The sequence below is a fragment of the Juglans microcarpa x Juglans regia genome, chromosome 1D, assembly GCF_004785595.1.
Source record: "Juglans microcarpa x Juglans regia isolate MS1-56 chromosome 1D, Jm3101_v1.0, whole genome shotgun sequence".
Lineage (NCBI taxonomy): Eukaryota > Viridiplantae > Streptophyta > Magnoliopsida > Fagales > Juglandaceae > Juglans > Juglans microcarpa x Juglans regia.
Window position 1 is genome coordinate 11,444,675 of NC_054594.1, and position 14,495 is coordinate 11,459,169.

General features: G+C 37.4%; 2 protein-coding genes across 4 annotated transcripts; one reads left to right on the forward strand and one right to left on the reverse strand.

Moving 5' to 3' along the window:
• Window positions 1–402: 402 nt before the first annotated feature.
• Window positions 403–3,493, forward strand: LOC121263964. The gene is made up of 3 exons (XM_041167006.1): window positions 403–1,805; window positions 2,021–2,732; window positions 2,825–3,493. Exons 1-3 carry the CDS (start codon window positions 403–405, stop codon window positions 3,491–3,493), a joined length of 2,784 nt encoding a protein of 927 aa, XP_041022940.1.
• Window positions 3,494–11,771: 8,278 nt separating this feature from the next.
• On the reverse strand, window positions 11,772–13,917 carry LOC121238699. Of its 3 annotated transcripts, none has more exons than XM_041135874.1 (4): window positions 13,600–13,917; window positions 12,847–13,066; window positions 12,491–12,569; window positions 11,772–12,403 (listed from the first exon to the last, which is right to left on the reverse strand). In XM_041135874.1, the coding sequence occupies exons 1-4, from the start codon at window positions 13,813–13,815 to the stop codon at window positions 11,839–11,841; spliced, it is 1,080 nt and encodes a 359-aa protein (XP_040991808.1). In that variant the 5' UTR covers window positions 13,816–13,917; the 3' UTR covers window positions 11,772–11,838. The 3 variants fall into 3 exon arrangements, with proteins under 3 accessions (XP_040991808.1, XP_040991736.1, XP_040991657.1); XM_041135802.1 differs by having other exon boundaries at window positions 12,542–12,668; window positions 13,600–13,915; XM_041135723.1 differs by having other exon boundaries at window positions 12,491–12,668; window positions 13,600–13,915.
• Window positions 13,918–14,495: the final 578 nt, after the last annotated feature.

Here is a 14,495-nt window from a genome sequence, read left to right on the forward strand (position 1 = left end):
TCACTTGATATAGGGGAGTATGATCACATATTGAGTTTCTTAGGAGTGGAACCAGTCAACAATGAATGGTATGCCAAGTGCATCCAGAGTTCTAACCTTGTTGCAGGAGTCGCTGAGGACGTCTATTTGGAGATTTTACTATTTGTTGCCGAGAATTGGAAGTCAAAATTTGACAGCACCAAGATGAAAAGCATACCAATCATAAAATATTTGGGTGTTGATGGGGTTGTATCTTTGTGCAGCATAGATGAATGCAGAAACTCTAATAAGGTCGTGTCCTCATCTAAGTATTCTCGTCATTCTAGGTGGCTTATAAATTCGAACACGGAATTCCATTGTCTTGCCAGTCATTTTTTTATGCCACAAAACACACAAGAAGCTATTCGATTCTTTTCTAAGAAGATGACTTTACAACAATGGCTTCAAGAACATGTCAAGGTTGGTGCTGTGGATGTAAATGACTATGCAGCTCACATTAATAAATGTATCAATAATATCCGGAAGCTCGCCATTGCCTTTGTTCACTTCTTATATCACTCTTTCGCAAAGAGTCATCAGTCAAAATGTGAAGTAGATTATTTATGTGGTATTATGCCCCTCGTAGATAACTATGGAAATCTAATCAGGCAAAGGAAAGGGGTTCTGGTCCCTGCCAACCGAAGCAAATGGGCGGGATTGACTGGTTCAAATCCATGGAGAGGTGAAAGCCATGTTGAGTTAGGAGAAGAATACTTGCGCCGGGATTTTTTTGCAGGTGAATCTTGTTTTGGAGAACAGCTCTTGGAGTTCCTTAAAATGCATGTTGCTACTTCTGATATCCCTCATATAACTCCTCCCAATGTCGCAATTCCTGTTGTTTCTGCACCTCTCATCAAACAAAACGCGTTCTTGCTTGTGGATTGGATTCAAAACCTGAAATGTAGGAGAACTCACATTCCAAAGAGATTCTTGGCAAGCATAAAGGAAGGTAGCTGGCTAAAGATTACTACCAATTGCTGCTTGGATTACAAGCCACCATCTCATTCATTCATGCTTACTTCTTCATTGGGAAACATTTTGCAGAACGGATCTGTGCTTGCTGATATTCCATTGATTGATCAAAGTTTCTATGGTGATCAAATAAAAAAATATGAAGAGAAGCTAAAGACAATTGGCGTCATGTTTAAGTATGGAGAAGCATGTGAATTTATTGGGAAGCATCTCATGTCTCTTGTTGATTCCTCCACTTTAACTAGAAGCCAGGTACTCTTTGTTTTGAATTTCGTCAAGTTTCTGAGGGAAAATTATCTTGCACCGGAAAAATTCATCAATACTATCAAAGAAAGAAGATGGCTAAGGACAACTAGAGGTGACATGTCTCCAGTTGGATATGTTTTGTTTGATCATAAATGGGAAGTTGCATCTCAAATCAGTAACATCCCCTTCATCGACACAGGTTACTTTGGGGATGAAATCCTTTCTTATAAAGAGGAACTCAGGTCCCTTGGTGTGTTAATTGGCTTCAATGGAAGTTACAAGTTTGTTGTAGGCAATTTAAAATCACCTTTATCCTTCTTTTTTCTGACAGTTGAGGCTGTTATATTGATACTGGAATGTATGTGTCATTCAGGACAATCCAACAAACTCATCAAGACATTGAGTGGTGTAAAATGCTTCAAGACAAATATTGGTTACATGTCTCTAGGAGAATGTTTCTTGTTTGACTCTCAGTGGGCTTGCATCCTACACGTTTTCAGCGGTTTCCCACTCATTGATCACGATTTCTATGGAGGCAGCATCTTCTTGCAGTACAGAACCGAGTTGCGGTAAATAGGAGTAAAAGTGGATTTTGAGGAGGCAATCAAAGTATTTGCCCAGAGTTTCAAGCAGCAAGCGGCTTTCATGTCGAAAGAAAATGTTATGTCCTTTTTGTCATGTTAGAAACTGCTAAAGGATACTCCACAAAAGTTTCCTCCAGATCTTAGGAAACTTGTCCATGAAGTGAAGTGAAGTGGCTGCGAACTAGACTTGGTGATCGCAGATCTCCAAGCAATTGCATTCTGTATGGTCCAGATTGGCATTCAATTGCCCCAATTACTCTGCTCCCTTTCGTAGACGACAGTGACAATTATTATGGCAAGAAAATTCATGAATACAAGAAAGAGCTAAAAAGTATAGGGGTTGTCACAGAATTCAAAGGTGGCGTAAAGTTTATTGCTGATGGTCTTTTTTTCCCACAGGACCTTTACGTCATAACTCCTGCAAATGCGGTTGCCATTCTAGAATGCATCCACATTTTATTGCATGATCATGGGAGTTACAAATTTCCAGACACTTTCTGCAAAAGAATCTCTCAAAAATGGTTGAAGACGAATGATGGTTATAGGCCTCCAGATCAGTGCTTGTTGATCGATTCTACGTGGGACTATCATTTGAAGCATACGGATGGACCTTTTCTTGATGAAGGTTTGTATGGTTCTAACATTAGATCATACAAAAATGAGCTTAATCATATTCATGTTACCGTGGATGTAATGAAAGGATGCCCATTGATTGCCAGGCACCTTGATTTCCATCATGAGTTTTCCACTATCGTTCAAATTTATAACTACTTGAGTGAATTTAATTGGGAGTCGAACACTGAAGCAGCCAAAAGGATTTGGATCCCAAATGGAACTGAGAATGGAAAGTGGGTCAGCCCCGAAGAGTGTGTTTTGCATGACAAGGATGATCTCTTTAGTTCGCGCCTGCAAGTTTTGGAGAAATACTATGACCAGAAGCTACTATTTTTTTCTCAAAGGCTTTCAATGTTAACAACAATCCTTCTGTTGATGATTGCTACCAGCTTTGGAAGGTTTGGGAAAGTTCAAGACCCCAAGTGTCACATGAAGACTATTTGAAGTTCTGGGTCTATGTTTCTAAGCACTGGAGTGGAAAGACTGAGAGAACTCTCACTGCTATGTTGGAGAAATTGGAGAAATTACCAGTTGCTTCAGATTCATATGGAATTTTGTTGTCCGACAAGCATGATGTTTTCGTTGATGATGATCTTCTGCTGAAGGATCTTTTTGAACAGGTTTCTCCACAACCCATATTTGTCTGGTATCCTCAGCGAAGATCGCCTTCATTACCTAGGACAAAGCTGCTTGAAATGTACAGGAAAATGGGGGTCCGGACCATATCTGAATTGGTAAAGAAGGAAGAAACATCAATGGTGGATGTTGCTCAACTCAATCAGGTGAATCCAAAAGATAATTTGATTAAGAAAGGGTTGGTTAGGCTCATCCTCGATTTTCTAGCAGATCCTGTGTTGAAGATCAAAGTAGAGAGGCGACATGAAGCTATTAAAGGGCTTCTGAATATGACTTTCCTAGAGATAGTCGAACCCATCGCTGTAAAGTATACTTTATCACTTTCTTCAGAGGAAATCGTGAAATTGAAAGTGAGCCGGATGATACGTTGGGATAGAGAGGCCTCAAAGTTATTTGCACAAAAGTTGGGCAGATCCAGTTGATATAAGAAGATGATTGAGTATGCTACATATTTCTCTGAAGCAATATCCGAGGGCTTGTTATGGGAAAACAACGATCATATTGGTGCACTCTTTGAGCTGATAAAGTTGTGTTTTGTCCTTGAGTTTAATGAGGAAGCAGTGGGGTTTGTAATGAAGTCCAAGAACATGCAGATTTTCAAGGAGGACGAGGAGTTCCTTACATCTATCTCCCCTTCAAACTATGTAATTAAATAGTTACTATCTGTGTTTAAATTAGGTGTCTTTGGCATAAATATCAAGCATGAATCAGTTGTTGATTCTATTAATGCTCTTCCATGATGTGTAAACCAGCATGTTTTGTTTTGTTGGGATTTTCTCTGTTTTTACTTTTTATGTTGGGAGTGCTTTTGCTTGTAATTTCGAATTGATTGATATTGTGTGGTAATTTGGTTTCCTTACATTTTCGAATGTTTAAATTCTCCAAATGTTGTTTAATATATATATATATATATATATATATATAATAATATAAAAAATATCGATATTAAAAGATAATATATATACATCTTCATAAAATTAGACACCATCAATACTCAATGTTTTTTTATAGCTCACGACATAGACCTTAAATGTTTTTCAATGCCTTTCACAAATATTGATATCAGAAATGCTGCTAAAGAAATCAAATGTTGATTGTGATGACTAACCAATAAATAATAATAATAATAATAATAATAATAATAATAATAATAATAATAAAGAAATTAAGGGGTTGTTTGAAAACTTGTCCAAGATCTCAATACAAAATCTATCTCTTGCTTGAATCCGAAGAGCTCTGCTTGGATATTATTTGTTATGTGCAGTCTTTGTTCTAGTCACTGCAGCTATTACAGATGTTATAAAAAAAATGTTGTTGGTCGCCAGACTTCTTTTGGCGTTGTTTGTTTCTATCATGCCATCGATAATGACAGTTGATAACTAGTTTCTTCACATGTTTATGATATATTGGATAACGTTATATGCTATGGTAACAAAAATGCGATAAAGGATGGACATAATGTAAGATCTGATTAATATAATGGAGAAAATATACACTTTAAATGTAAGAAAGCTGTGAGATAATAGTGTCAACTGCTCCATCGTGAAGCTTTGAAGTCACTTGCTTTCTTGAAAACTCTTGAGAGATAATAGTGTCAACTGCTCCGTAGTGAGGCAGGCTTATTGCTTGGCAACATGCAAGCGAGCTAGCCTTCAAGTTGATTGGGAAGATACACTATGCATACTTGTTCGGTATCATCACTATAAGAATAATGAACATTTATGACAAGTTATTTGTGATAAAAATGACTATTTGTGAGAAAAATAAACTCATTTTAGTATAAAATAATCATTTTACTAGGAAACAAGTAACAATAAATAAATTGTTTTTTTGTAGCGCATGTGTTTGGCATGTATGATTGTGTAAGAAAGGGGCACCCATAGTGAGCACCCCTTCACCTTTTCTTGGTGGTTATGAAGTGGTTCTTAAACCACTTCATGAGACTTGATAACTGGCCATTAAAGGCCAGCCGGGGGTTACACTTAGAAGGGCTATTTACATAGCCCCTCTCCCCTTTGGATGATACTTGTATAAATAAAAAATGATCTCTCACTCAAAATGGTTCTTTCTCTAGTCACGGCATCAAGGCTGTGGAACGTGTGAGTGTTGCTCTGTTATTACCACGTAGCACACTCCACCATCGATGCAAATATCGTGGAGGAACAATGACGCTAGATAATCCGTGGAACAACCGCACTAGATCCGAGATATTTCCTATAAGGTAATATCGCTTCCGCTGTGCATTCTGATCTAGTATTTCTAACATTGGTATCAGAGCGCCATGGTTGTTCCCGATTTATACTTTGTCATCTTGATTTCTTTTAAGGAATATTTTTTCTATGATGTGATTTTTTATTCCAATGTTTTGTAATCATGAGCTGCCGAGGATGGTCATTGCGGTGGTAGCACTGCTGCACATGCAACGGCTGTTGAAAGCAACGGCAGGCCGCAGCTAGGTCTGTATTGTCCACAACGGCGTGTGGCGTTGCATCTGGCACCCAAGCACAGAGCCTTGCGCGCCCATAGTGGTGCTGCGCAACCAGCGGTGCTGTGCAAAAAGCATCGCCGCAGCAGGTGTTGCGTCACAAGCAACGTCGTGGGTACACTGTTGGTGCAGTGCTCACCCATGCTGAACATGGAATCGTGTGTAGCGCAGGGTCGTGCGCACCATGGAGGCGCACGCTTCTCCACATAGAGGTGATGTCCTCTGCTACGCGCATGGTAGCACGCACCATGGGGGAGCAGCGGACTCTGCTGCGCGCAGAGGAGTAGGTCTCTCCAAAACACGACAGTAAAGCTGCCTGCTATGGAGTCGGTAGCAGACGTTGGCTGAGAGGGTGGCAACAGTTGAGTGTATTGTCTGGTGCATCGCGCTGCAACTGCTACTTTTGAAGCGTAACCTACGCACCACCAAGGTGGTGCTGCCCACCTGCACTGTGTGTAATGCGCACCAGGTGCAGCGAGGTGCTGCGGTGCTACACACACCAGTGAGTGGTGGAAAAAGCCTGCACAGTGCATCACACACAGCTGTGTGACGCTGCCATGGTGCAGCGCTGTACACAGTGCAACCCTCTGTATGGGGGCGACGCTGCCATGGCTTGGCGCCTCTGCCAGGACCTTCGGAGTCTTGGTTAATGGACACCCAGTGCAACTGGCGGTGGTTACATTTTTTTTCTTCCGTTATATCTTCTGTAACCGTTGGAGGAAGAAGAAGAACAGTGCAATTTTTTTTTTTTTGGGTTAATATATACACGTGGCCTGCTAAATGGACTTGGGCCATTTTTTTTTAAATCAAGCTTTGGGCCCGGCCCAGTAAATTTTTTTTCTACTAAACCCATCTGTTTTAATTAAAAAAAAAAAAAAGGAGGTCACTGAGCGATTTGGGCTATGAGCCCAGCAGGCACAGGCTTGCACAGCAACTGGGCGCCCATGTGGGTGCAGCCCATTGGCTGTCCAAAATTCAGTGGCATAAGTTTTTTTTTTGCAAAATGCTTGGGTGGTGATTTGAACCCAATACCTCACACACAAAGACTATAAGCTCAACCATTTGGGCTAGAGCTTATTATCGGTAAGTTTGCTGATTTTAGTTATTTATTCAGCATGTTATTGTGGCATAAAATTTTTATTGAAATATTTTTGCATGTGATTATGTTATTAAATACATGCTTGCCATGATATTTTTTTGTTGTCACATTTTTTTTTGGCATTTTATTTTACGTTATAAATTGCCGAAATTATTATTTTTGTGAATAATAATTATTTGAATGAAATGTGATGATTATTTTTTTCATACATGTATTGTGATTGCATGTGATTGTGAGCTTAATTTATCACTTGTATTGTTAGACTTTTTTTTTAGAATTGTCTTTAATTTTTTAGAATGTGATAAATTAGAGGATTAAGTAGCCCGAGTTGATTAGTCCATGCTTCTGATTGGCTCAAATGAATTTCTTCGATCAGAGAAGAAATTTTTTTTTATGTGACTAACTCGGTATTGAGAAATTGAATATTTTCTCGCTAATGAGATCCCTCTCCTTGGATTAGTAGAGTCAAAGAGAAAAGGCAATATGAGCATTTTCTATGTGAAAGTTCCTATACATGCACACTAAGGACTTTGATAATAAATATGTTGTTTCATCATATAAATGCGATCCAAAATTTTTTCTATGAAAATATATTTTTCAATTAAAATTTTTTTAAAAAATCACAATCGTATGAGTTATATGATGAGAACAATTATCTCGCAGTTTATTAACTTGCTGAGAATGGTGTTATAAATGAATTATGGCGCAAATCAATTGTTATATCACACTTGGGTTGATGTAATATGGGGTTGCAGCCTTAATTTTGATTTGTCGTCCTTAGATCGAGTTCATTCGCTTTTTAGAAAGGCCAAGTGACTATTTTGTACAAACGTGAATTCTATTAAAAATCGAGAGGATATCAGCTTGATCATTTTTTGGTTGAGTCAAGAAAATTACTCGTATTTTCGGCGAGGGTGGGGAATTGTGGATTTTTGTAATACTTATTTTTTGGAAAGAACGTTTTTATAATGTTTCATTCCACATTTCCTTAACCTTAATATTTTTTTTGAAATTATTTTTATATAAGATCGCCAAAAATAGTGGGAGTATACCTTTGAGTTAAGGTGTACCATTAGTGATAGTGACTCCCAAAAGTTATAGAATATAAAGATTCTCTTAAATAGCGTGGTAGCTTTATATCAATATTATCTCGTCGTTTAGAGACTAGAAGAGAATATTTGTAATATGGCTCCGCTAAAGGTATTGAATTCACATAGTAGGAATCCCAACATAGAATCTTAGATTCGCTTCACTTATATGATCCAACTTGGGGTTGTTGATCTAATTGATAAAGGAAAAGTGGAGTTGATAGAGGTATAGATCCATCTCTTGGCACTAATTGAGTTGCATTTAAATAGCCATTGATCGCATATTTATTGAAACTTTTCTTGAAGGTGTTAAATAGCTGATTCTCAGAGGAGAATTAGATGGTTCGCTTTTTAAACGACCTATTGAATAAAATGTGGTTCTTTGAACGTTGTTGACAATATTAGAAAAGTGTCATCATAAGAGATATTGCGAACTGGTTGTCTTTAATAATTAATTGTCGCCTAATAAGAGGTTTTCCATACTACTAGGTGATGGACATGGGTTTGTGAAAAGAAGCTCAGGTTTCATGTTTTGTGAGACTGTATATAAGAAAAACAGTTTCTAGGAGCTCTTGTTCAAAATCCATAGACAATTATTGAGATAGAAAATACTAAAGAATCTAGTTTTGTCTATACTGTTTGGTGTTTCCATTATGGTTTGCTCATGGGAGTTAGAGGTTAAGATTTTGTTAGAGGGTAAATATAGCTTACTTTGTTAAGTGAGTTTGTGATGCGATTGTCGTTAAAAGTAATGACTAGACTATTATGATTGTCTTTGGGGGCAAAGGCCCTAATCGCTTTACCCTTAATGAAAAATAAATCATGGTTATCTCACATGCTTTTGTTGAGTGCAAGAGATTTATATGAAACCTTGAAGTCGCAAATTAAGTTTGCTGAATAACATTTGAGGTCACCTTGTAGATTCTTAAAAATTGCAGTTAGACTTGCTGACTAGAATCTACAGCTTATATTGTGAGTTTGACCTAAATTAGATTCGCGATGAGTCATCGCTGACTTCATGGTTGTGCAAAGGACTTTTACATGTAAAAGCTGAGTCTCTTGGTAGGAGCATGTTTTGGAAAGTTACTACACATTAGAATGCGCATGGAGAGAAATGGTCATTAAAACACCACTTGAGAGTTGTGGTTTAATAATTTGTTGTTGACCATGTGATTTCTCTGTACCTCACGGTATTGCTCGTCATGCACATGATACTGATGTGTTCTATGATCATGTGACTTGATTAGAAGCATTCTTTGGTAAGCACACATATTCACCATAAATTTAAGAGTTATGGTGAAAAAGGTATATTGACAGGCTTAAATCGGCTCACTCACACGAGCGATCGCCTTTGGCGCTATAAAGAGGTAGCGAGCAAAGATGAGACAATGTGTCACTTTGTACTTGTCCAGAGAGAGATAAGTTGTAAGACACAAAAGATATGTCGCCTTAGTGGGAACTAAGATGAGGTCTAAGGACCCGTGCATGGTTACCCACAATCCATATAGCCTGTGGTTTAAGCCAGATGCGAGATCCTCTTTGGCGCTTTGGATAGCGAGCAAATGGAGGGACTCGGGTTAGGCGCTGAGATAGCGACTAGACTAAGATCTGTACGGTATATTGAGATTAGATATACACTTTTTTTTCGGAAAGAGAAATCCACCGTAACATGTATTTTATATTACATGTGCTTTTGCGACCAACAGTAGAGATGAGTGAATGGTTCCCTGCTTCCTCACCGTATGAGTCCTGTAGGTCATAATTGATGACCTTAATTTATTTATGCCCTTAGGAGACCTTTGACTATGTTACGAGGTTGATGTTTTAGTGTCTGCTACTTTGGCATGTTATCTATGGCCATGTATGATGCTGTCTAAAGAGGCATCGACTAGAATGAAACTAAATGACATGAGCGCGAAGGGAAGACTATTTGGTAACACATCGATAATGGTGTGTACTCATTGCTGGCAAGTTATGTTGCTTCTTGGGAGTTGCGATATAGCTGTGAGTACATCATGTTTTATGGAGATTGAGCATTGCTCTGAGTCATTTGGACTCGAGAGGGATTAGGGATGCTTGGTCTAATGTGACCAAATGAGTCGGGGCATAACGAGACACTTTTAGGGATGTTGCTATGCTGGTCTTCTCTCGGAGAGATTTGATATAGTGCTCCCATTTTTCTTTTACAGTTGTGCTCGATGGTCGCACGGCCTATTTGCCAGTATGAACAAGATTGAGAACATATTGAGGGATGCAGACCTGGTGTCTTGCCCACTATGTGTGAGTGGGAGATGTAAGAAAGGGGCACCCATAGTGGGCACCCATTCACCTTCTCTTGGTGGTTATGAAGTGGTTCTTAAACCACTTCATGAGACTTGATGACTGGCCATTAAAGGCCAGCCGGGGGTTACACTTAGAAGGGCTATTTACATAGCCTCTCTCCCCTTTGGATGATACTTATATAAATAAATAAATAAAAAATGATCTCTCTCTCAAAATGGTTCTTTCTCTAGTCACGGCATCTAAGCTATGGAACGTGTGAGTATTGCTCTGGTATTATCACGTAGCACACTCCACCATCGATGCAAAGATCGTGGACGAACAATGACGCTAGATAATCCGTGGAACAACCGCACTATATCCGAGATATTTCCTATAAGGTAATATCACTTCCGCTGTACATTCTGATCTAGTATTTCTAACAGATTGGGATGGTGCGCTGGGCTTGGCTACTCAGTTCACTTGGTTGGGAGGTTGCGTTGGGCGCATCATGCAAGCTGACTTAAGATCATGTACTAGGCATATTTTCTTGGCATAATATGCTTGTATTACAATTGCTCGGCACGTAATTGGTTTAGGACCACTTGCTCAATACCTCTACTTAGCATGAGATAGTCGAGTTCATTTGCTCAGCAGTATACCTTTGCTCGATTTGGTGCTTTTTAGTAGGCCCTATGGTGTTTATAAGCGACGGGCCATTTTTCTTGCCAAGTAGAAGATAAAACCAAACACATTAATGTGTAGTTTTTAGTAATAAAATTTAATGTCCAAAGATTGCTAAAAGAATGTTTGTGATTTTTCATGTGCCTTAAAAAAATAAATGGTTCAGCTTATAAGGCTAGATGCTGCTCAGTCATGAGTATCATGTGTACGTTGACTACTGTGTATTCAACTTGTAAGGGGCGTCCATTGTAAGGTCTCGTTTGGATCTTTGAATGCACTCAGATGATCTTAACTGGGCTCGAATTTAGACCTTTTCGAGCATCCAAACACGCAAAAGTGCATCAACTGAACAAAGCTCAGTCTGGATTTATACTGTTCCATGATGGAACATTAACTAGCTAACACAAAAATGAATTTGTCAATCTCTCTCACTCTCTCTCTCTCTCCCTCTCTTTCACCCAGTATTTCCTTCTTCCCCAAACCTTTGTAACGATAGGTGGGTGAGTTTTTTTTCTTCTTTGTTTTTTTTCCAGCACAAAAATTTTGTACTACTTATTAAATAATATGTACACAAATAATGGAATAAAATGTAGGCATGCTACTGTTATTTTTTTATTGATAATTATTATTATTATTATTATTTTATAAATTTCAAGTAAGAAAAAATGTAAAAAGTAGTAGAAAAATATTTTTTACATGCATTGAGAGAATTTATGTTATTTATTAGTAAAAGATTTAATAAATTAATTATTCAATCATTACAACAACTTCTCAATCATCGGTGAGATTAATACGTTTCTCAATTTCTCATAAATAAATCTAAACACATCTTAACATCTAAATATATTTTAAATAGACCCCGCAAAACTCATTACACCATTGCAACTAATTACTATTTATAAAAAATTCAAACACTAACAACCCAAGTCAACATCTAAACACATCGCAACTATAAGTACTGTGTTGCCGGCTGGTCCACGACCAAATATCATACCAACATGGCGCTAGTTTATCTAACTGATTATAACTTGGATCAAAGATCTAAAAATAAATAAATTTAAAATCGCTTTAATTTTCTCCACTAATTAAAAATTACAACAAAACAAATTAGTAAAGTTTACAGTACGGAAGCATGTCCGGATCCTTGATTAATTAAAGAAAGAGTGAAGTGAGGAACTCCTCGTCCTCCACGAAAATCTGCAAGTTCCTGGACTTCATCACAAAGGCCACTGCTTCCTCATTAAATTCAAGTACGAAGCACAACTTTATCAGGTCAGAGAGTTCACCAATATCATGATCACTGTTTTCCCATAACAAACCCTCCGATATTAATGCTTGGGAGAAATATGTAGCATACTCAATTATATTCTTATAATATCCACTGGATTTCTCCAACTTTTGTGTGTAAAGCATTGAGCTTGCCTCTGATCTATCCCAACCTATCATTTGGCTTACTTTCAATTCGACAATTTCCAGGAAAGTCGTATTCAGAAGCCTTTTCATAGCTTCATGTCGGCTCTCATGATCTGCTTCCATCTTCAACATAGGATGATCTGCTAGAAAACCAAGGATGAGCCTAGCCAACCCTTTCCTAATCAAACTATCCTTTGGATTCATCTGATTCATGATCAGTTCATGATGAGCAACATCCAGTACCATGGATTCTTCTTCCTTCTTCACTGATTCATGAGATGTAGTTCGGACAGTACCGATCTTCCTGCACATTTCAAGCAACGTCTGTCAGATATTGTAATCATGAAGGCGATCGAGCTTCTATATATATATATATGGGTTGAGGAGAAACCGTTCAGAAAGATCCTTCAGCTGAAAATCATAGTCAATGAAAACATCAAACCTGTCGGACAGCAAAACTCCATCTGAATCTGAACCAACAGGTAATGTCAGCAATCTATGGTTAAGAGTTCTTTCAATCTTTGTGCTCCAGAACGTTTGCAGAAGGTTATATCTCCCACATTTAGCAGCTTATAACAATTTTATAACAAACAAACAAAACATGCATAAATTTTAGGAATCGATCCACTTAAACATATATATATATATATATATGTATATAACTCAGATCATCATCTTTATATATATATATATATATAGATATGCTTGTTGATCTGAATTTGATAATATTTGGCGTTAGTGTCATACCTTTCTCCCCAATATAAACACGTTTTCTCTTTCCTACTTTCTTGATGGGCCGACCAAAACTGCAAATGGAGTCTATGTTTTCAGAAGAAAGAACTTTGTCGTTGTTGAAAATAAGCATCAATGTTGCTGGAGGAGCTCCCGTGGGCGTGATCATTATGTCCTCACAAGTAATAACCAACTCCAGCGATGGATCCATCATATATTCCTTATCTTCCGCATTCTGACACACAAAATTCACTATCTCTAATTAATGTCAAACTAACCTATGATCAGTAATAAACTAAAACTAAAATCACAATTCTATATTAATTAATTTTGTTTATTAATGTCCTATGTGCATGCTAATTTGTTCCGTAAATTTTTTTTTTTTACTCGATTAAATTGAAAAGGTACAATTGGAATTAAAAATTTGTGAAAGTCGATGAAAATTTTGGCATGTGGGCATAATTGGGACCTAAGAAAATAAAGTTAGGAGTGCTATATACGTGAGAAAACTCACAAACTGACGTGCTACAGACTGATGTGACTTCACATGAAAACTGTTATAAATATAAAGAGATTATACAAAAATAAACTTAACGTCACTTCACGTGATGTGTACGTTATATCTGCTTTACATTAAAAGTAACTTTACAATAAATACTACATCAGGCCACTTTAATTTCTAGATTTACTTTTATGTAATATCTTTGTAACTAAAATATTTCTTATGTATGAGAGAGAGTGAGAGAGAGAGAGTGATGAGTGATGAACCTGAATGAGTTCCATGAGAAAGTGGGCATCCTTGGCGTCAAGTTCAGCAGAGAGATTCTTGACAGCCTGATGAAGATCCACATTCAAAGTGTTCATCAGTTCCCCTCCGATTGAAAATATTGGTCTGCGTATCCCTTCTATGCAGTCATCATGTTCTCTCGCCATTTCCATTTCTTCCCAAAACACTCGCGACGCAATGACACAATTAGCATACATGCATATGGTTTATATATAAATATCATAGCTTATAACGGCCAGAGGGTGAAAGTAGACAAATCGAGTAGTACGCAAATGTATAGTACTGAACATGCATGAACCTTAAGGAAGAGGGTTTCCTTCACAGACAAGATAAGCGAACTAATATGAAAAATTGTAGAGATCAGAGACAGAGATACAGCAAAAAAAGTGTCTTGGGATTGAACGAAAGAAAGTGAAAGCATAAAAAAAAAAAAAAGGTAGAGGGAATGTACGAAAACTGCTTTTGCATTCGGGCTACACTCACGAGATGGTTAAATATTTTTTTAAAATTTTTTCATACATTTTTTTTATATCTTTAAATATTTAAAAAAAATTATAACATTATTAAATAAAATTTATTTAATTATTAAATAAAAAATAAAAAAATAAAGATCTCGAGATCCAAAATAGGCACCAAGCATTTCTCTTTGCCTTTAACTTTGGAACGCAAATTCGACTACCCAGTCTTTTCCTCTTTTATGCCTATATATCATCACGCCTTTCCGTTTTCCAAAGGGTGGTGGAATCCTGACGGATTACCTATATATAGGTTACTTTCTTCTTTTTTTTTTTTTTCCTTGAAAAAATAACACAAACCCCTAGAACAACCAATTTGCCAAATCACTTCTTAAATAATCAAATAATAATAATAATTTGCC